Source organism: Barbus barbus (genome assembly GCF_936440315.1).
Source record: "Barbus barbus genome assembly, chromosome: 40".
NCBI lineage: Eukaryota > Metazoa > Chordata > Actinopteri > Cypriniformes > Cyprinidae > Barbus > Barbus barbus.
Window position 1 is genome coordinate 6,662,141 of NC_136718.1, and position 21,416 is coordinate 6,683,556.

The 21,416-nt window shown below is 36.8% G+C and overlaps 1 protein-coding gene across 1 annotated transcript in view; it reads left to right on the forward strand.

The window, feature by feature from the left end:
* Nucleotides 1–2,216: 2,216 nt before the first annotated feature.
* The window catches only part of LOC306859936 (myosin-binding protein H-like), a gene marked incomplete at its 5' end in the record, with an annotated part of 29,358 nt that continues 10,158 nt past the window's right edge, over nt 2,217–21,416 (forward strand). The window contains 10 exons of the mRNA XM_079401357.1: nt 2,217–2,376; nt 4,065–4,109; nt 4,348–4,425; nt 5,657–5,788; nt 7,201–7,368; nt 11,354–11,442; nt 11,526–11,721; nt 11,899–12,038; nt 15,206–15,365; nt 18,573–18,709. Coding sequence (XP_079257483.1) covers nt 2,217–2,376; nt 4,065–4,109; nt 4,348–4,425; nt 5,657–5,788; nt 7,201–7,368; nt 11,354–11,442; nt 11,526–11,721; nt 11,899–12,038; nt 15,206–15,365; nt 18,573–18,709 — 1,305 coding nt within the window. The remainder of the gene's footprint in view (nt 2,377–4,064; nt 4,110–4,347; nt 4,426–5,656; nt 5,789–7,200; nt 7,369–11,353; nt 11,443–11,525; nt 11,722–11,898; nt 12,039–15,205; nt 15,366–18,572; nt 18,710–21,416) is intronic.

Sequence of the window (21,416 nt, forward strand, 5' to 3'; positions counted from 1 at the left end):
AAGTTAACTGCCACAAAGTAACTAGATCATGTTGCCTATGTATGTTATTCACTATAAAAGTGTCCTCCTGTATTCTCTTCCGGATCGTACAAGGTATTGAATGGCTTTTACAATTGAGTTGGCCGTAACAGCCCATAAAAAAACAGTAAAAAAATAAATAAGTGGCAGAGGTGCTTCAAATCACACAAGTACCTCAAAATCTGTCTTAACAGGTCATCGTATGATCATAAACTTCCCTTAATCACTTAAGGATAGTTTGGGGCTTTGGGGAAGATTCCCCGGTGTTTGTCATGAAAATGTGCCTAATATAAGCCAACGCGTTGGACATTGCAATACCTAAACTATTGGAGGATAAGAATGCGAGCGAACATGTTCTTTTATATCCTTTTTTATGCTAGCTTATAAAATAACTTCTTTTTTAGATTTGAGCTCGCTGGTAGTCTCGTTTTCAGATGTCCTGGAAACTGAGGCTGCTGCAGCTAGCACAAACTAAAGCCATTTCTCACCGTCTCTTCTCGTCTCACAGATATATTTGCCATCGTAGTGCAGTGTGCTTTATCATATCTGCTGTCTTGCATATTAACTGATGCAGTTTGGATAACCTAAGCCGAAGTATCTAAAGTCATGATTCATTTATTAATTATTCATTAATTCATTTTAAGAAAATATGATAATTTCACCCCAATTTTACAATCTCTGGCTACCTATTAAATTCTGTATCAGTTACAAAATATTATCACTTACTTATAAGGCCCTTTAAGTTAGTACCTAACTAGTCTTCTATCATGCTACAATCCCTAAGGTCGCAAAACTCTTCTTCTGGTAGTATCTAGAATAGAAAAAGTCCACTAAAGGAGGTAGAGCTTTTTTGCATTTGGCTCTCAAACTCTGGTTCAGACACACTCTCTCTCTGTTTGAATCTAGATTAAAGACACATCTCTTCAGCAAAGCATTCACTTAATGCAGCTCATAATCTTGTAATTCGGTTACACTGCCCTCCAAAAGTTTGGAAACGCCCTAGAAAAGTGGGGTTTTGGACAATATTGGCATGAATCCTTTTTAATTTGTGATAATTTTGCACTGATAAGGGACAACACAAACTACGAAAACAAATTTTATTTCATAAACAGATTATACATAGAAAAATTTACATTTTCGATTCATCAAATATCCACCAGCAGCTATTACAGCTCTGCATGTTCTGGGCATCCGAGCTGTCAGTTTATTCAAACATTGACTTTGAATTGGCAATCAATTGTTGAAGCTATAGTATAGGCATCACAGCTGGCAAAGGGGCATGTCTGACTTTGACATGTATATATTGCCATTATTGTGTTTTATTGCTGGTCTTCAATGATAATGTCAAGTTACTTTAATGTATTTGCACCAAAAAATGATAAGGATTTATGCTGATATCATCCAAAACCACACTTTGCCAGGGGTGTTTCCAAACTTTTGGAGGGCAGTAGTGTATATCTGATCAAATGCACATTCTCTGCTTGGTTTGAACAGCAGCTACGCTAATTTTATGTCTATGTTGCTTCTCTGTTTCTGCATTGGGATTGGTAACCCAAGGTAACTAGGAATTACACAAACTTCAGTCTGGATCCAACTCTACGAAGCTCTGAGACGACCCAACACCTGAGAAGAGATTTTACTAACCCCTCAGAGGACCTCAGATGACGCCAACCTTGAACCAACATTCAAAACATGACAGCTGTTTGTATTTGTTTTGATTTTTTATCACTAAACTCTCAACTCATGTTTCCTATTCTAAAATTATTTGTTTAGGTATTTCTCCCTCTACTGCCTGAATTTTGTAACTGCAATATAGACCGCACTTTGCATTTGCAATTTTAGACAAAAGAGGGCGCCAAATAAAAAAATAAAAACCATAAAAAAAAAAAACACTTGGATTAAATTCAAGACATTAAGGAGTGATATTAAAAATGAAAAAGTTAAGTAAAATTAGAGTCAAAAATGTTTAGGCACGAAATAAGCTACACGATACTGAGTTTAGCAATACTATTAGTTTGAGTAATGAGGTGATACCCGTTTAGGGTTATTCCTGAGTTGATAAGAACAGATTTATCAAGGCTATTTAAAGAAGAGGAGGAGTCCCGAAGGTCCATACTCAGAGGCGGTATAAATTGAACGTCCCAAAAGACATTGCCATTTCAAAGACCGGCCGTCCTATTGAGTTTTCCCCAAGCATCATGCCAGCCAAACCAGCACCTATCAAAAAGTCAGCCAAGAAGGCTGCTCCAAAAGAGGAGAAGCCAGCAGATCCGGCACCCGTTCCCGTGCCCGAGGCTACCCCCGCTGAAGCGGCCGTGGCGGAAACCGCTCCCGCTGCCGAGGCACCTGCTCCTGAAGGTACTCCACGCATCTGAACGCTGCTCTTTATTAAACAACACCTCAAAGTGTGCCTAACCCTAACATCTCATTTAAAAGAACAATTCGGCGCACTTCAATGTAAACTGTAAAATTTCTTCTCACCTTAACGGTCATGATAAATGATATTGTTCATGGACGTCTATCAGCTGTATTTTAATGAAAGAATAAAAGTATGATCAGTTGTGTCGAGGACTCACACACGCCCTCTAATGAACAACATGCGCTACTTCTACTCACTTCACTAGGAATCTGACGACGTGATTAGCTTTCATTTACCATTCTAATCTGCCAAAACACCAAACTTACTACAAAGTTATTTTAGTGTTATTTACCAATGCTGTTTATTGAGATATTGCTTACTAATAAAGTTTTATTTGTGTGTGTGTGTGTGTAGTTTCTGCAAAATGGTCATGAATAATATATTATGAATAAAAGTCTATAAAGTAAATGTTGAATATTTTCAAGGTAGCTAGTAGAAGTAGTATATTTATTAATTTACTTAGTCAAAATACTAAAGTTTTATTATAGTAGCAAATACTGTATTAAATCTATAATTTTTGGCAGAGACTAAGGCTATATGATTAAATTATGTACTTTTGTGCAGCTGTTTTTTTTTTTTTAGAAAAATGAATTTTCTAAACATCCACATAATGCTAGAAGATACATTCTTGTAAAAACAGAACTTAGGCGTTGACATTATAATAATTATTTATAATACAAGGGCTGAACTGTCACAAAACTAAATATACTAATTATTATAGATGTATTATTGCAGAAGTTTCCCTAAATGCGTCTAACCTCAGAGTTTCCTCAGAAGCAAATGAATTAAACCGAAATCACCTGTGTTTTGATCCTTGAGCCTTGTCTTACAGCAGCATTGTAATGTATAGCTTCCTCTAACGTGTACCTAACATCTTCTAACATTTATTTAACATGTAACACTAGCCTCTGCCCCTGCTGTTCAGGGTTAAACTGCTGCCCCTTAAGACGAAACCTCACTATGAATGACTATTACCCTGTTGAAATGATTTAGCTTTTGCATAAGAGTGCAAATAGCAATTTATGATCTCACTTGTATAATATTTAAATCATATTTAATTTTCAGTTTTCAAATTTTAAGATCAAAACAAACTCCTCTCTCCTTCTGCATTTTATTTGATCTCTTTGCCAATTTTGACACCTTAACATTGTTCAGATTTCATCATTTTACAAAGACTGACTCATCCAGCAGTCATCTGTCAGAGCAAATGTTGCGTCTTCTGTAAACTGGTGGCCTGCTGAGTGTAAAAACCACAGATGATCACCAACAATGTGTGCTGTCAACAAATACTTGAACAGGCTGTGGTTGATGAGTGTGTCTCACTGCATGAAATGAAATGGCATGACTTTTCACCTGACTTTTCATTAACGTCTTCAGTTGCTGCCAAGGAAACCAGTGTGACCACTGCATGAGGGGGAGGTTATGTTAGGTTAAGGTAAGTATATAGATATATATCTGCTGAAGTTTGTGCTGTGGAAGAAGGTGCTATTCCTGCAGCTGTTGCTCCATGACCCTAAACTACTATTACTAAAAAAAATAAAAATAAATGCTTATTCTATACAGTACTAATCTAGCGATATCTCCAGAGTGGCACTGCACTAATGGAAGTCTAATGATTTGCTATCAGGCCCTGCTGATGACGCTGCTCCCTCCACTGATGCTCCAGCTGAAGGTAAATCAGTTTTGGACATGAGTTTTAATTATTCCATTTCAGTTTGGATCCAGATGCTTTATAATGTGAGATACAACCATCAGAAAAAGAAAATTCATAAAGTTCATTCTCAAATTGCTTTGACTGTGTTGTTTTGATTGTACTATAATTCTGTACTGACATATAGCAATAAAATTGTTGATGCATGTGAATGAATCAAAGCCTGAATCCTAATATTTCTGCATATTTTGTTCATCAGCTGCTCCTGCTCCTGCTCCTGCTGAAGCTGCACCTGTAGAAGAGCCACCTAAAGCACCAACACCACCTCCTCCAGCAGGTAAACCATCCATTCGCCAAATCCGTCCATTCAACCACCCACCCAAGCATACATCCCTCCATCCTATTCAGCCATCCACCCATAAATCCATCCACCCACCCAATCAATCAATCATCCACCCAATACATCCATCCCCACAGACATTTAATCATCCATCCACTCTCCCCATCATCCATCCATCCACCCACCCAATCTATCCACACATTCATCTATCCATCTGCCCAATCAGTCCACCCATTCATCCATGAATCTATCCATCCCCATCCATCCAACCTTACTTACCCATCCATCCATTCGCCCAATCAATCATCTACTCAATTCATCCACAAAATTGACCCCACATATTCATCCTTCCATCCAAAATCCACCCAATCATCCGTATATCCATGCACACATTCACCAAATCCACCCAATAAATCCATCCCCATCCATAAACCCAATATCATCTACCCATCCATCCATTCGCCCAATCAATCCATCTACAAAATTAACCCCACCTATTCATCCATCCACCCAATCAATCCACCTATCCACGAATCCACCCAATCATCCATCCATCCATCCATGCACACATCCACAAAATCCACCCAATAAATCCATCCAGCCAAATCATCCATCCACCCAATCTCGCCTACCCATCCATTAGCCCAATCAATCCATCTGCTCAATCCATCCACAAAACTGACCACACCTATTCATCCATCCATCCATCCATCCATCCATCCACCCAATCAATCCACCTATCCACGAATCCACCCAATCATCCATCCATCCATCCATGCACACATCCACTAAATCCACCCAATCAATACATCCACCCACCCAATCTCACCAACCCATCCATCCATTTGCCCAATCATTCCATCTACTCAATCCATCCACAAAATTGACCCCACCTGTTCATCCATTAATCTGTCCTATAAATCCATCCACCTACCCAAACAATAAATCTATCAATCACTCCATCCATCCATCCATCAGCCCAGTTAATCCATCCATCCACAAATCCACCCAATCATCCATTCATCCACACATCCATCCACCCAATCAACCCTGCCTCTTCATCCATTTACCTGCTCTATCAATCCATCCATCTACCCAGTCAATAAATCCATCCATCCATCCATCCATCCATCCATCATATCCTTCTTTTAATATTTTCAATACTAAAGAAATGCATGTGTTTTTCTGCTATGAATTCATTGTATATATGTCTCTAATGAATGTGCAGTGCCCACAAGCGCCCCTCAGAACCTCAGTGTGGATGATGTCAATGATACCTCAGTCACTCTTAAGTGGAGATCCCCGGAGGATATTGGCTCTGGGCTGGATGGATATACCATGGAATACTGCAAGGAAGGATGTGCGTATATTCTCTCAGTATTGCTGACAAGCTCTTTAGGCTGAGGGATCGGGTTTCAGTCATCGTGCCTTCTTGAAATTGAACCATGTTGAACTATCAGATGTCATCAGAAAAGTGGGTTGTATGACAGTCTATTATAGCACCTGTCTTTGAGATGTCACTACAGACTGATTTATGGCTAGCTCCTCTAGGTCTCCCTATTAGGCAGGGATGCTTTCAACCAACTGTCACCGTGTCTGCACACCCCACAATTAGATTTGTGGATGTATCCTGACATCACTAGTGTGTTTGGAAATTCATATTTGATGTTTAACTGGGTAGTTGACGCATAACACCCACAAGCTTTTGCTGTAAACAATGAGATTTTAGGTTTCAAATTTTTAGGTTCAATTTTTGAAGAGCAATAAAATAAAAAAAATAATAAAATAAAATAATTATTTTGCTAAAACTATTATGCTAAAAAGTTTTTTAGTTGTACATGAAATATAGCATTTTCCAATGATATTTCATGTCAAACTGAAGTTAAGTCTACCCTTTATTACCTAGTTATATTAATATTTTAAGTTTATATTGTCAAAAAGTGTATATTGGCAGTTCTAAGTTTATATTGTCAAAAGTTTCTTATTTATTACTATTATGTGCATATATTAAATTTCCATTTATGTGATATATTGACATATGAAGTAAAAACATATATTGTAAAAAATTGGAACAATTTCAAATATTAGCATATCTACCCCATACAAATATATATGTGTATATATATATATATATATATATATATATATATATATATATATATATATATATATATATATATATATATATATATATGTGTGTGTAATGTAAATATATAAACACCCTAAACCCTGTCAAGAAACATTGATATTATATAAGTAAATATATATATGATAGATATGCAGTTAAAAAAATGTATAAGAAAAACATATATAAACAGACATATTTTTGTATATATATATATATATATATATATATATATATATGTTGTTTTAATTTGCATTTTATTGTTAAAGTTAAATATATAAATAAAGTAAATATTATTGAAATATGTTTGCTACCATATAATACCATATCAAAAATCATACATATATGTACAAACACATATTTTACTATGGTGATTTTCTGAATTTATATCTTCAGGTACCCAGAGTATGTACTGTATATATGTGACAATGATATAGTGCCTTATAGGTAACATACATTGCAATACCACTCTTGAAATAGGGAAAAATATATGTAATTTCATATTTTTTTAATGTGGCCAGTCAGTCTATATCCAGTTATACTTATATATAAATATATTTAGATTTATGAGTGGACTTTTGTTCAGATCTCTTGGAGGATTTAAAACTCATAGGTTCTCGTCATCTGTCCATTTTTATATTTTACAGCTTCTGAATGGGTGGTTGCCAATAAAGAGCTCATCACGTCCAACCGGTTTGTCATCAGCGGCCTGACAACCGGAGACCTACTTAACATTCGTGTGGTGGCGGTGAATGCTGGAGGCCGCAGCGAGCCCGACGCTCTGGCACAGCCCGTCACCATCCGGGAGACTGTGGGTGAGTGTCTGTGCACTGTTAGACCTGCATGTGTGGGGGACAGATGAAAGTGAAGGGATGTCTCCGATTACTTCACAGGGTCTGATTACTTCAAACACTGATTACTTTCGAGTGTTATACATTTTGAGTGTACTCTCTGAGCCCTTGCTCATGTGGCTTACTGCCGGAGCTCAGATGACAGTATGTGTTTCCCCACCACAAGGGGAGCAGTGGAAGTGGATGGCCTATAGCCTGTAGCTAGCCTACCTCTCCTGTCCTCGATGGGTTCAACAGCTGTGGGTATATAAATCCCATTGACTTGTGCCGACAAGAGCTTTCATTAGCATTTAAATTACAAACATAAAGACCTAAGGCTGTCAGTGCAATCTGAGCTCAGGGCTCAGAAACACTGTAAACACATACTGTACATTTGTCTCCTAAATAGAGCGAGGGTACTTATATAAATGTGTTTTTTAAAGATTTTTTATCCAAGGATCATATGAACTGATTTTGTTGCTAGTTTGACTTTGGTGATTGGTGCATGGTCAAGACGTGTTTATATCCAAGGCTTGGTTCTTTGCCCTTGCACTTCACTACTTTCATTAGGGGAACTTGACATTGACTCATTTATTAGTTATGACTCCTGCAAGTAAACCAGTTATTATTATTATTATATGTTAATATATTATTGCATAAATAATCAAGATAAAGAGCAAGCAACGCTTTTGTAATAAATTATTTCTGTCATAAGTTACTCATGTTTTTCAATCCTGCATGACTTTCTTCTGCATAACATAGAATAAGATATTTAAAACCAAAATATATTTAAGATATATATTAGTGTTTTAAAACCAAGTGGTTTTGGTTACCATTGACTTCCATAATATGGACAAAAAAACACAGATTTTCTTATGTTAATGTAAATGATGACAGAATTTTCATAATTTCATCAAGAAAATATTCTTTTTTTTTTTTTTTTGGATGAACTATCCCTTAAAATGTAGTTAAATCTACACTTATGAGTTTATATATCATATATCATTTATATATATATGATATTAAGCTTATATAATTTTAAATATTTTATTATTTTATGTTATTAAATATATGCATGTAAATGTTTAAATTAATGTATCTATAATAATTGTACTAAATGTAAATAAATGTATTGAATATAAATTTTTGTGAAGTTAAAATTTTCAAATGATTAGGTAAGTCATCTATAATATATATATATATATATATATATATATATATATATATATATATATATGTATGTATTTGTGTGTGTGTGTGTGTGTGTGTATATACAAATGTGTGTATATGTTTTCCAGGTCAACACACCCCCTTGTGGCCATTGTGTTGTGCATCTACAGGCCATTGTAATCCTAGGACCATTTTAACCAAACAACTTTTTTATCTTATTAATAATAACCCAAATAAGATCCTGGAATCAACTCATTCTTGTTACGTAATGCTGTTATGAGGTCAAACAAGCCTGGCTGTTGGCTTAGAGAATCAAAGAGAACAGACTGTTCATCCATTTGGGTTTAGCAGGTGAATGTTGTAGTGGATGGCAGCGATTCAAGACATCCCACAGGATTACATATGAGAACAGTGACTGTAAAAAAGGTTTAAAGAACAAGGATGAGGTTTTTCACACGTACAAGCACAGGCTTTGGGGTAATTAGGTCAGGTATTGTAAGGTAAGCTGAAGGTGAGCTGAATGTGAACCTTCAAAGCCAACTGAGCGCTCAGAGTCCCATCAAGCAGCAGTTGCTCTGGATCAGCAATGTGTGCCGCTCCACAGGTGTCAGTTGTTTCTTGTCATTATTAATGAACTTGTTGCATTGGAGTCCTGGGAAGTGAGGATTAGAGGTCTAGAGGGCTAGATTTGGGAAGCTGTACTTTGATAGAAACAGATGTGCTGTGAGAGAACAGCCGATAGAGATTTAGATCAGAGAGGTCACTGGCACAGTGCTGGCTGACACATGGTTGTTCAGGGAGAGAAAGTGAACATTGAAAGTGTTTCATTTACAGACATGCTGGATTTATCCAGTTATTTGTTTATTTTTTAAATATATTATGAACTATTGCTATATTATGAAGGATTTGATTCATGCCAATGTTTCTATTTTTAATAATTCTCTAATAAAACAAACTTTTTAAAATAAGTATAGTCTATTAGTGCCATGGCTTATTGGTACAGCACATGATCATGACATGTAGGTTTGAGTTTTTCACTTTTGTATCAATACGTTTATTTACTTATCTAAAAAGAATAAATAAATAATGGAGAAATTATCATTGTTTACGAATGAGTGTCACAACAACAAAACAAGTAAAAACGTACAGAGAAAGAGGAACCCAGACACCACCTAGAGACCAAAATATCAGACTCAAGAAAAAAAAATGAATATAGTAACCACATAACAAATTTAAAACCTCTCAGGACATCTTAGCTGGGCCAAAGCATACTTCAGTTTTGATACAAACTGTAACATGTGTATCAGAACGCACAGCACTTCAAACTATCCTCCATAGTGTTCTGCAGTAATGATATGTATTTTTGTAGTCCAACCTTAAAGTTCGCATCACCCTGATGAAAAAAATATATATATATTTTTAAAAGTTTTTTAAAAATCATAATGGGATATTAATCCTGATTTTATATCACAGAATAAAACAAGAAAATATCTACAGCTAAATGCAAAACTTATTTCAGGTATTTAACCAAAAACCCATTTCCAAAAATGGAGTGTCTATTTACACTAAGTGCAAATAGCTTGCCTTGTTGGCAAAGGCTATTTACACTAACTCCGCCCACTAACGTGTGATTGAGAAAACTGAAAAAAGACGCTCATTTATTAGCAATTTCAGTGGCGTAGTTGGTAAGGCCCGACCCGAGTTCGAATCCGAGTTTTTTTCTCCTTTTTCAAATCTCATATCGCATCGGAAAGGCATTTATTTTCAATAAAAATTAAGGAAATAATCAAAAAGTTGAAAATAAAAGTATTGGGTAGGGTTAGGTGTAGGGAGGGCTTATTGTCCCAATAAGGTGGCCTCCATTTAGTAATTTGAATTAAAACTATAATTTACACTCAATATGTTATTATTGCGTACTGTTTTATAATGTACTACAATACTGAGGTGCAGATAATTGCCACTTTGCAATAAGTAGTATAAATATCAGAAAATCTTGCTATTTGCACTTAGTGTACGTCATTTCTAGAGCATTTCACTCTTAAAAATAAAGGTTCCATAAGGAGTCTTTCTCAGCTATACCATAAAAAAAAAAAAAATTTTGGTTCCCAAAGAACCTTGCAGTGAATGGTTTTTAAAATAACCTTTTTTTTATTAGTGTGAAGAACATTTTGATAATCTAAAGAACCTTTTTTGTGAATTGCAAATGTTCCATGGCTGTTAAAAGGTCTTCATGAAACCACAGAGGAAAATAAAGGTTATTTATTGTCATCTGTGGTTTCATGAAGACCTTTTAACAGCCATGGAACATTTGCATTTGCAATATGATTTTTATTTTTATCCAGTATCTGCACTAATTCTGTCTGGAGGGTATTACCAATAAAAATGTATTCACACTTCTCTTAACTCTTAACCGCCTCACACAAGCACTCATCAGAAACCGAAAAGTATACTTTGAGCTTAACATTGTGGCAGTGAGTATTGCATGGACGAGCATCACTTTTTCTTTTTTTCTTGTTCAGGGAAAAAATGTTTTATGTATGTACACTATGTATGTTAAATATATCAACTGAACAATTTTTGCAAAAACATATGTGTTTATAAACTGCACATTCTGTGAGCAATTTGGAATTAACCTAAAGTTTTGGCATTTTGAAGTTGAGGAAAAGTGTTCATTTTAAAAGTTTGTGTTATTTAACAGTTTATGCTTTTCAAAATAAGAGCATAATCTAAATAATGATAATCTAAATAAACATGCATTTTGTGCGTCTAAAATTGCTCTTGTCTGTTTTTTTTTTCCTAGATCGGCCCAGGATCCGCCTACCCCGTGCCCTGAAATCAAGATGTGTCAAGCATGCTGGAGAACAGATCAATCTTGTCATCCCGTTCATTGTAAGATTCAGATTTCTCTATGGCAAACAGAGCTGTGCTTCCATTGCAGGCTCTAATATGTTTCATGATTCTCTGTTTTGTAGGGCAAACCTAAACCTGTGATATCATGGACCAAGGATGGCCAGCCTTTGGATACAAAGAAGGTGAACATCCGCAACAGCGACAAGGATAGTATCCTGTTCATGCGCAAGTCTGAGAGGGAAGACTCCGGCAGCTATGAGATGACCGTGAAGGTCGATAACTTCGAGGACAAGGCTAACCTCATAATTCAGATTGTCGGTGAGACGTGCTGTGATCTAGCGACTCTTCTTGGACCTTGTCTATTTGTGTCCCACTTGCATTTTCATTCTTAGTTCAAACCTCGACACCTCTGTATACCGAGTAAGACCTCACAGCGTAAAATGATCCATACTAAGCAAGCTAAATCATTTTTAATGCTCGGCTGTCTCTGTGTAGATCTGCCCGGTTCTCCTGCTTCTGTCAAGCTAGTGGACTCTTGGGGCTTCAATGCTGCTCTAGAATGGACCCCTCCCAAAGACAACGGCAACACTGAGATCACTGGATACACCATTCAGAAGGCCGACAAGAAAACTGGAGTAAGTAACTCCTTACTGGCACACTAATGCTGCCAGTAACACAAAATATGTGTCAGCACTTCATCTACAGTATTAGTTCCTCACTCAGAAAATGAACAGCACTTCCGTTTTTATATAAGGAACAGTTGTATTTGGGCGTGAGAAAAATTGCACATTTGACAAACAAACTGAAAAAAAAAGGAACATAGTTTGAAATGAAACACCTCGTATGTTGGTATTCCTGCCCCCAAATTGAGATTCTGGTCTGTCCCATTTCTAAGGTCTTTTCAGCTGCAGAAAGCAATGAAACAATTTTGATATATTTACAATTTTATCAATATATATAATATAATATAACACTTATATTTTAAGTGTTATTTTTCTGTTAATATATTATTTAACAAACACATATTTAACAGTATCCCACATTTTCTATGAAACTTTTAGGACATGAGTTTCTTGTAATTAAAAGAAGAATTAAATAAGTAAAATAAATATAAATATAAGAAATTAACTAACTAATAGGCTCTATTATTCACTATCCTAAAGGTTGGACACATTTATTTAAATTTTTGTGGCCAAAATTCTGAATTTTCAGTAGGAATCCACACAGTCAGGTATTTCAATTGTGTAGTTCCCACACATATTTCACAATGGGTACATTTAACAGAGTAATATTTAACAGTATCCCACAATGAAAAAACAAGTTTCACTAAAATGTCACTAGTAATTTGCAGGGTTGCATAGAAAATACATTCCAACATATAATATTGATTTTGACCTGCTAAGGTTGACATTTTCTGAAGGTTAATCACAAAATAGAAAACTGGCCAGACTTCACCAAGTGGCTTTGGGAAACTTCAAACAAATGTGTGCTTGTACTGAGAGCTTAAACCACATCCTTAAAGGGATAGTTCACCCAAAATGAAAATTCTGTCATTAATTATTTACCCTCATGTCGTACCAAACACCTTTGTTCATCTTCAGACTACAAATCAAGATAACAATGCAACTGACACAATCAAGGCCCAGAAAGGTAGTAAGGACATCATTAAAATAGTCCATGTGACATCATTAGTTCAACCATAATTTTAAAGGGGTCATCGGATACAAAACTCACTTTTACATGTTGCTTGAACATAAATGTGTGTTGGCAGTGTGTGTACACAACCACCCTATAATGATAAAAATCCACCCAGTGGTATTTTTTTAATCTCTATAAATAATATCTCCTTTTTCAAATCAAGCCATTCTCAGCTTCTTGTCTGTGTGACATCACACAGACCCAGGCCCCTCCCACGATAGTTGATTGACACTGCTGTCTTGCCTTAGACTTGCCCTGAGTGAGCTGAGAACAGTCCGACGCCAGAGCGGTTGTAGACAAGAATGGCTCCTAAGCGATTGAGGTGTTCGGTTATTGGATGTAATAATGAACATAGCAGTTGTCATTTACTCCCGACATCTGAGCCGCTGAAGATGCAGCGGATTACTTTTGTTTTTGAAGGGAATGCGCCCTCCGATCTACCTAAATGCGTCTATCTGCACGCAAATCATTCGTGATCCAGCTTCACCTACAGAAGTGCAAATCGCATTTCCTAATAACGTGCTAGTTAGCAAATTTCATGGCTAAATGCGGCTAAAGCAAACAGGACAGCTCGTCACCCCATAGAAGAGAGGGGTGGGATGAGCAGAGCTCATTAGCATTTAAAGGGAAATGCAACAAAACAGGTTACTGTGAAAAGAGCTGATTTTAACAAGGTAAAAAGGGTATTTTTATGTTATAGACTTTTCATTAAGACCCTAAAGAATCATATCAACTTGTGCAAAATGGCCATCCAATGACCCCTTTAAGAAGTTATGAGAATATTTTTTGTGCACAAAGAAAACAAAAACAATGACTTTATTCAACTACTCTTGCATTCCTCTTATTGTAAACAAGCCACAGTGCATCTCGGTTCTACATCAGCAGCACCACACGCATGCTGTCACGAACGAGCAGCGAAGACTGACATGGAAGAGAAGAAATTGTTGAATAAAGTTGTTTTTTTTCTTTGTGCACAAAAAGTATTTGCATAGCTTCTTAAAATTACAGTTGAACCACTGATGTCACATGGACTATTTTGACGATGTCCTTACTACCTTTTTGGGCCTTGAACATGGTAGTTGCATTGCTGTCTATGGAGGGTCAGAAACCTCTTATATTTCATCAAAAATATCTTAATTTGTGTTCCAAAGATGAATGAAGGTCTTATGGATTTGGAACAACATGAGGGTGAGTAATTAATGACAGAATTTTCATTTTTGGGTGAACTATACCTTTAAGGATGTGATTTAAGCTCTCAAAGCAAGCACACATTTGTTGGGAGTGTTTTATCACCAAAGTGATAAGTGACAGCAAGCAGCGAATGCTGTGATGCTCTAGGCATTTTTTTAACATACATATGTCGTTATACGTGGGGTGGTGATGGCGCAGTGGATAAGACGCATGCCTTTGGTGTGAGAGACCCGGGTTCGAATCCACTGTGAGACACCAATGTGTCCCTGAGCAAAACACTTAACCCCTAGTTGCTCCAGAGGCGTGCGACCTCTGACATATATAGCAATTGTAAGTCGCTTTGGATAAAAGCGTCAGCTAAATGAATAAATGTAAATGTAAATGTTATACTTCAGCGAGGCTTAATTTAGCCACCTCTCAGGCCTGTAAATCTAAATGAAGAGTCTTGAGACAGTGTATATGGACATGACGTGTCTATCTATAAGTTTGTATCTGGGTGTTCGAGGCATGAGTCAGATGACTTCTTGGTGGGAGATCATCAGGTTGGGAAGGTGTAAAGTGTTGACAGATAGAGAGTGAGCTGCATGATGACATCTCATTACTCTCACTGTCATGATGTGAATCATGATACTAAACAGCTAGCTTTATGTGAATACAAGATGTGCAGAGAACATGAAGTACAGAAACACCCCATCTATAATCACTTTAGGCAAAACCACAACTGGTTCTTTTTTATATTTAACACTGTAATCAAAATCTGCTTGTTTACGACCTATTTATTGGATAAAACCCACAGGGAAATATTTTCAGTCTTGTTTACAATTTATTAATAGTCAACACACTATCCTGACACTATCATGCATACAGTATATCTGCTAAAAGAAAATACTAAGAGGATTGCTGTTTTTGGCAGGAGTGGTTCACGGTTCTGGAGCACTTCCACAGGCTGAACGCTACGGTCTCGGACCTTGTGATGGGAAATACATACACCTTCAGAGTTTTTGCAGAAAACAAGGTTGGAAGGAGTGAGACTGCTGCTGTAACAAAAAATGCTGCTCATATTCAGAAAACAGGTAAGCTCACAACATCTCTTTGTTTTAACTCCGCAGCAGTTCAGACTTCTTTTATTAAGTCAAATTAACCCAAACATATTTTAGTGGTGATAAAATTACTAAAGTATGGCCTTGAGAGATTTATTTCCGGCAGCATAAGTAGTATAATAAAATACACCCATGTTCATTCACCTAACTGTAAGCTGTTTGCTGTTGCCAAGCAATGTAGCAAATTGCCCTGTAAAAAAAAAATAGCATAGGCTGGTTAGGTATGCTTTGAAACATGTCAGCTGGTTTAAGCTGGTCCTGAACAGGAGCTAGTTGCTTAGGTCCAGCTCAGGACCAGTTTAAAGTTGTAACTTTAATAAGAAGACATATATATTTAATTTACACAGTGAATAATATGCAGTGTTTTATACATTTGATTACATCTGATTATACAATGTATGTAGCATTTCTCATTTATATGTTCTACTGTAGTGTGCTTGTATTTTAGATTGCTTGTAATTAGTTACTTATTCTTATTTAATCTCTGCCTGTTAACTTGTCTATGGTGAGCTTGATATATATATATATATATATATATATATATATATATATATATATATATATATATATATATATATATAATTTTTTTTATTTTTTTTTATTTAGGTTAGTAGTAGTTTTTTGTGGTACTGACACTGGTGACAAAAATTATGAACTTTCTGTAGTATTTGAACTTTCTGTAAAAAAAATTATATCATAAAGACCTTATTTAAAGCAAAATTATCTATATTGTGATATACTGTATATCAGGGATAGGCAACTTCGGTCCTGGAGGTCCAGTGTCCTGCAGAGTTTAGCTCCAACCCTAATCAAACACACCTGAAGAAGCTAATCAATGTCTTCAAGATCACTACAAAGTTACAGGCAGGTGTGTTTGATTAGGGTTGGAGCTAAACTCTGCAGGACTCCGGCCCTCCAGGACCGAAGTTGCCTAGCCCTGCTGTATATTGTTACCATGAAATAAAATTACTTATATTGTGTTATAAAATTTTGGTTATATCGCCCACCCCTAATGAATATTTGTGTATTTTTATTTATAGGTTATATATTTTCTTTACATATGAGCCCCTGTCCCTGAGAAACTCTCTGCACATTCCGGTATAAATTTGATTAATTTTAATAACTTTATAACTTTAATGTACTTGAAGCGTTCATCAAACACTAATCAATTACACTCAATATTCAATGACTCGGATCGGATCAGGGGCTCAAAAAACCTGATCGGAACATCCTTAGAAAGAAGTCTTTTATACTCACCAAAGATGCTTTCATTTGATCAGAAATATAGCAAGAACAGGAATATTACTACAATTCAATTTAAAATAACTGTTTTGTATTTGAATATATTTTAAAATGTTATTTATGTGATAAAAGCTGAATTTTCAGCATCATTACTCCAATCTTCAGTGTCAAATGTTCCTTCAGAAATCATTCTAATATGCTGATTTGCTGCTTAACAAACATTTCTTATTATCAACATTGTAAACTTTATGCTTATTTCAAAAGAACAGCATTTATGTGAAAGGGATTACAACACTGATCAATTTAATGCATCATGTGCCACCCTGTTGAAAACAAAAACCAGCATTTGCTGGTTAGGTATGTTTTGAAGCATGACAGCTGGTTTGAGCTGGTTTAAACCATCTCGTAAACCAGCTTAGTGTCACCCCATACAGACAGACATTGGTAGATGCAATGAGACTGTGTGGTCACAATCATGAATATAGAACTCGCTGTTTCTCGCAATGTAGTAATAGTTCCGACTCTAGAAAGCACATAAATGCACACATGACCTCACAGTCAATAATAAATGTGATAAGTTGTTACACTGCATGGCAACTGCAAACAGCCTACAAATAAATAACAATAATTGATATAATTGATATTAATAAATGATACTAAGTGAAGCGTAAACACATGAGGCCATTTTGTTGGCAGCAAATGCTGACAGCACATAAGTGTTCTCACTGTGTGAAGAAAAGTCTTGGCTCTGCCTTGAGTGCTAATGACAGTTCTCATTCCTCACATCAGAGCTACATGGGATCTGCATAACAACATTGATTATGCTGGAGTGTTGCAAAACTGACAATAATTTAGCAGCATGCATCAGTCAGCTCTAGACATGAGTTTATATAAGATCAGTTAACTGTTACACTCTGAGGCATCTGGCACTGAACTGGTTACGTTTCTTAACTTCCAGCCTGTTGTAACTTTCTATTCCATCCTTTAATTTCAAAAGCATTGCAAACACAAGGCCTTTTGCTATGCACTGCCTTTATTTCATATAAATTCCAATTAGGGATGAGTCACAATGGTCAACTATTCAACTAGTCACCCAACAAACTACAGTGAGGTTGACTAGTTTACTTAGAATTCTCTTTATTTTAGTTTTGATATGTTTATCTGTAATGCTTTAATTAGCATCATGCAGCTTCCTATGCTTTAGCTCATGTAAGGTAGCCCTTCAGGAGCAAGACTGGACACCCCTGCTTTAAGGGGAAAAGAGGATGATTGACTGATAATCATGTTAACTGTATAGGGCAGGGCAACTTTGTCCCTCGAGATCTACTTTCCAGCCAATTATAGCTCCAACCCTAATTAATCACACCTGAACCAGCTAATCAAAGGCTGTGTCTAAAATTGCCCCCATGCCCTTATATAGGCCACTATTTCAAGGAACTGCCATTTGTAGTGGTGTTCAAGACCATGGTGGACATTATTGAGTCCCATTCAATCTCATAATGCACTTCAGTAATGGGTGTACAACCAATCTACACTCAACGGCTAGACGCATGCACTGTAAGAATAAATTCCTGTGTCTAGCTAGAAATCTAGCATTTCCGGCACATTCAGTGTCCCCTCGCTTGCTTTCATTCATTCCTTCAAGTGGACTACATGTGTGTTGGAGCTAAACTCTGCAGGATGGTTGCCCTCCAGGAGCATGATTGGACATCCATGCCTTAAATTCATAGCTGCTACAAATATAAACATTCAGACAGACATCTTTTGCTGTTGCATTGCACCCACTCTGTGAAACATGTCTGACTGGGGCTCTATTTAGCTGAACCCACCAACCGCTTTTTAAAACCTGTAGTTTTACACATCCGTAAAGTCATGTAACAGCTATACCCTCTGCACAACTGTCAGTCCCGGCTGAGGTTGTTGTCCCATGTCCTGTAGGTATTGTCTACAAACCACTGGAGTACAAGGAGCATGATTTCAGTGAGGCTCCCAAGTTCACAGCGCCTCTCAGTGACAGAGCTGCCACTGTGGGCTACACCACAAAACTACTATGTGCAGTGCGCGGCAGTCCAAAGGTATGGATCATCTCTTTTCTGCTGATTTGGTATGTTCCTCCTTGTCCTTCTTCCATGTTGTCTATCATGGCTAGGTGTTTGTAGCCAAGCATTAACTGATGTGTTGCTACAAATATATTTCTGAAGGTGTATCGTTGTAATTCAAACAGCAGCTGTTAATAATCCAATGATGGTATCAACATATCCAAACGTCCTTGAGTTCAAGCTCAATAAATAGTTTAATTATACCCATAGCTGTAGTCATAAGGTACAAAAAGCCCAGTGCTGGCTGCTCCTGCTGACCAAGGAGGCCAGCTGCTAGACAGTCATGTGGGGACTGTGTTAGCTTGTCATTCCCAAGGAGGGGGATGGAGAATCAAGTTTCGAGAGCAGCTGAGATGGATGCAAAATCTGGGCTGAATGCAAATCCTGGCGAGTTAGCCTTTTAGGACACTCCAAAATTCTTGCTCATAATAGCTAGCCGTGATGAGGCCTGCTTTCTATTTCATGATAGCAAAGTTCCAGAGATGTATGAGCTGCCTAGGGCTTGTAGGATGCAATTGGATTGTAAATCTTGAAAGCCACAATAGAACATGATATGATTCACACAGTGTTGGGTAAGTTACTTTCAAAAAGTAATTAATTACAGTTACTAATTACTTCATCAATATTGTATTTAAATTACTTTACTAATTACTCTATCTGAAAAGTAACTTAGTTACTCAATAAGTAACTTAATTATTCAAATCGCTAATTAGGCTACATCTTAAAATCCCTATAAACCTTAATAGAAATTAAATTCTATATTCTTTCAATTCGAGTCAAACATAGAATAGTTTAGCCTTTTAGCTTTAAAACAACTGTAATACTTAAACATTTTTATTAAAAAAATTTAACCACCTTTGGTTAACAAATAGAAATACTCTGCAAAATATCTGAATAACAAAAAGGCTTAAAAGTTAAACAATACATTTCAGTTTGGCAAGATGTTCAGGAAAAGCCCAACTTGTAAAATCTGTACAGGTTTATGTCAAAATAACACGTTAACTAATGTAGGAAAGAATAAATTACAGAAATGATCTTCTCTGCTGAATAATGTCAGATCGCGCTGTTCTTATGAGGTAAAGTTATCATAGCAGGTCTTCTTTCAAAAATTATGAATATTAGATGATTTTTTTTTTTTTCTTAATATTTTTTAAAAAAAATTGTATCTAGGTGAGGGCATATGCGCGCAGGTGACTGCATATAATGAGCTCAGACACGGGAAAGACTGTACCTTGCTTTAGTTTCATACGGATTGCATAATCAGAAACATTAGTTTTTAATTTGAATTCGTTCAAGTGTCAAGTAGACACTTCAAGATTTTTAGATTCTATTGATTTTAGTCTTATATGTATCTGAGTCAGAGCTGGCGCCAGGGCACCTCCATCAGAGGGGCATTTGAATTTCTGGGGGGGGGGGGCACAAATCACGTTTTGTGTGTGTGGGTGGTGGGTGGTGGTGGGGGGGTCGGGGTGGGATGGGAAGCGTGCAATCTGTGATTGCGTGCAGTTTCTGACGCTTATGTGTGCTGTTTTACCGGTTTCACTTTCGCTTTCGAAACGATCACGTTCAGCAAGAAGGGGAGAGGATGGAAAGTGGGGGGCACCGTAACTCTGCCCGCGAATGCCCCCTCTTGGTGCCGGCCCTGATTTAAGTATTTAAGGTTTCTCTGTGAATCAGGAAAATCTGAAAGTGAACGCACCCGCACGCGGAGGGTTAAAGCCGCTGCATTCAATATCTTTAGACGGTAAATTTAGATTTCAAATTCAATATTGCTTTTAGAACTGTTGAAATTATTTACTGTATGTAACGCAAGTACTTTATAAGTAACTGTAATTAAATTATCTAAAAATGAACAGGAATCCCTTACTTTACTTTTTCAGTGGATAAGTAATTTAATTACAGTAACGCGTTACTTAGTAACGCGTTACACCCAACACTGGATTCACAGAAGAACAACTCAGTAATGGCTTCCTCAAGAGTAAGGGTACAGTGTTTATAACATGCTTCAAGCAATACAGTAACACACAGGCAGAGTGTGAGTTGGCAGTCAGGGACTCATAAAGGACTGTGACACTCAAAATCCTTGCTCTGGTTTGTAGTGCTGGGGCCCAATTTCCATTTGGCACCAACAGAGTTCCAGGGTGTCTTGAGCTCTTTGGATGAAGTTGGAAACCTAAAACCTTCAAAGTCATAAGAGAACCCCATGATGCACTTCATAGAAAGATGCCATACATTATTTTTCACGCTCATTCCGTTCCATGTTTATCCAGGTCAGTTATCACCATTACGCTCTCTTTTTCTACTTGGGTGCTGAAAAATCAGGATATGTCTGAGACACAAGAGTTCTTGACAGTGTGATAATGTACAGTAAGTAAACATTGGAGTAAGCAGGCTCCTGTACTGTACTACAATACAAAACCATTATTGCATCATTACAAGCCAGTGGTGGAGCCTGGATGTTTTCATAGGCGAAGCCAGGTAGGGTCCCACAACTTTTGTGATGGTTTATCCACCCCTAGCTCCACCCCTGCTACAAGCATTCTACTAGGATGGTTGAGAATTGTGCTGAGAAATGGTTTGTAATCATATTGTGCCAAACAATATATTGTTCCTCAGTTAATGGAATGAGTTTTCATGAGTTAATGTAATGATGCTCATATTTTTGCCCAGATTAATGACTTGG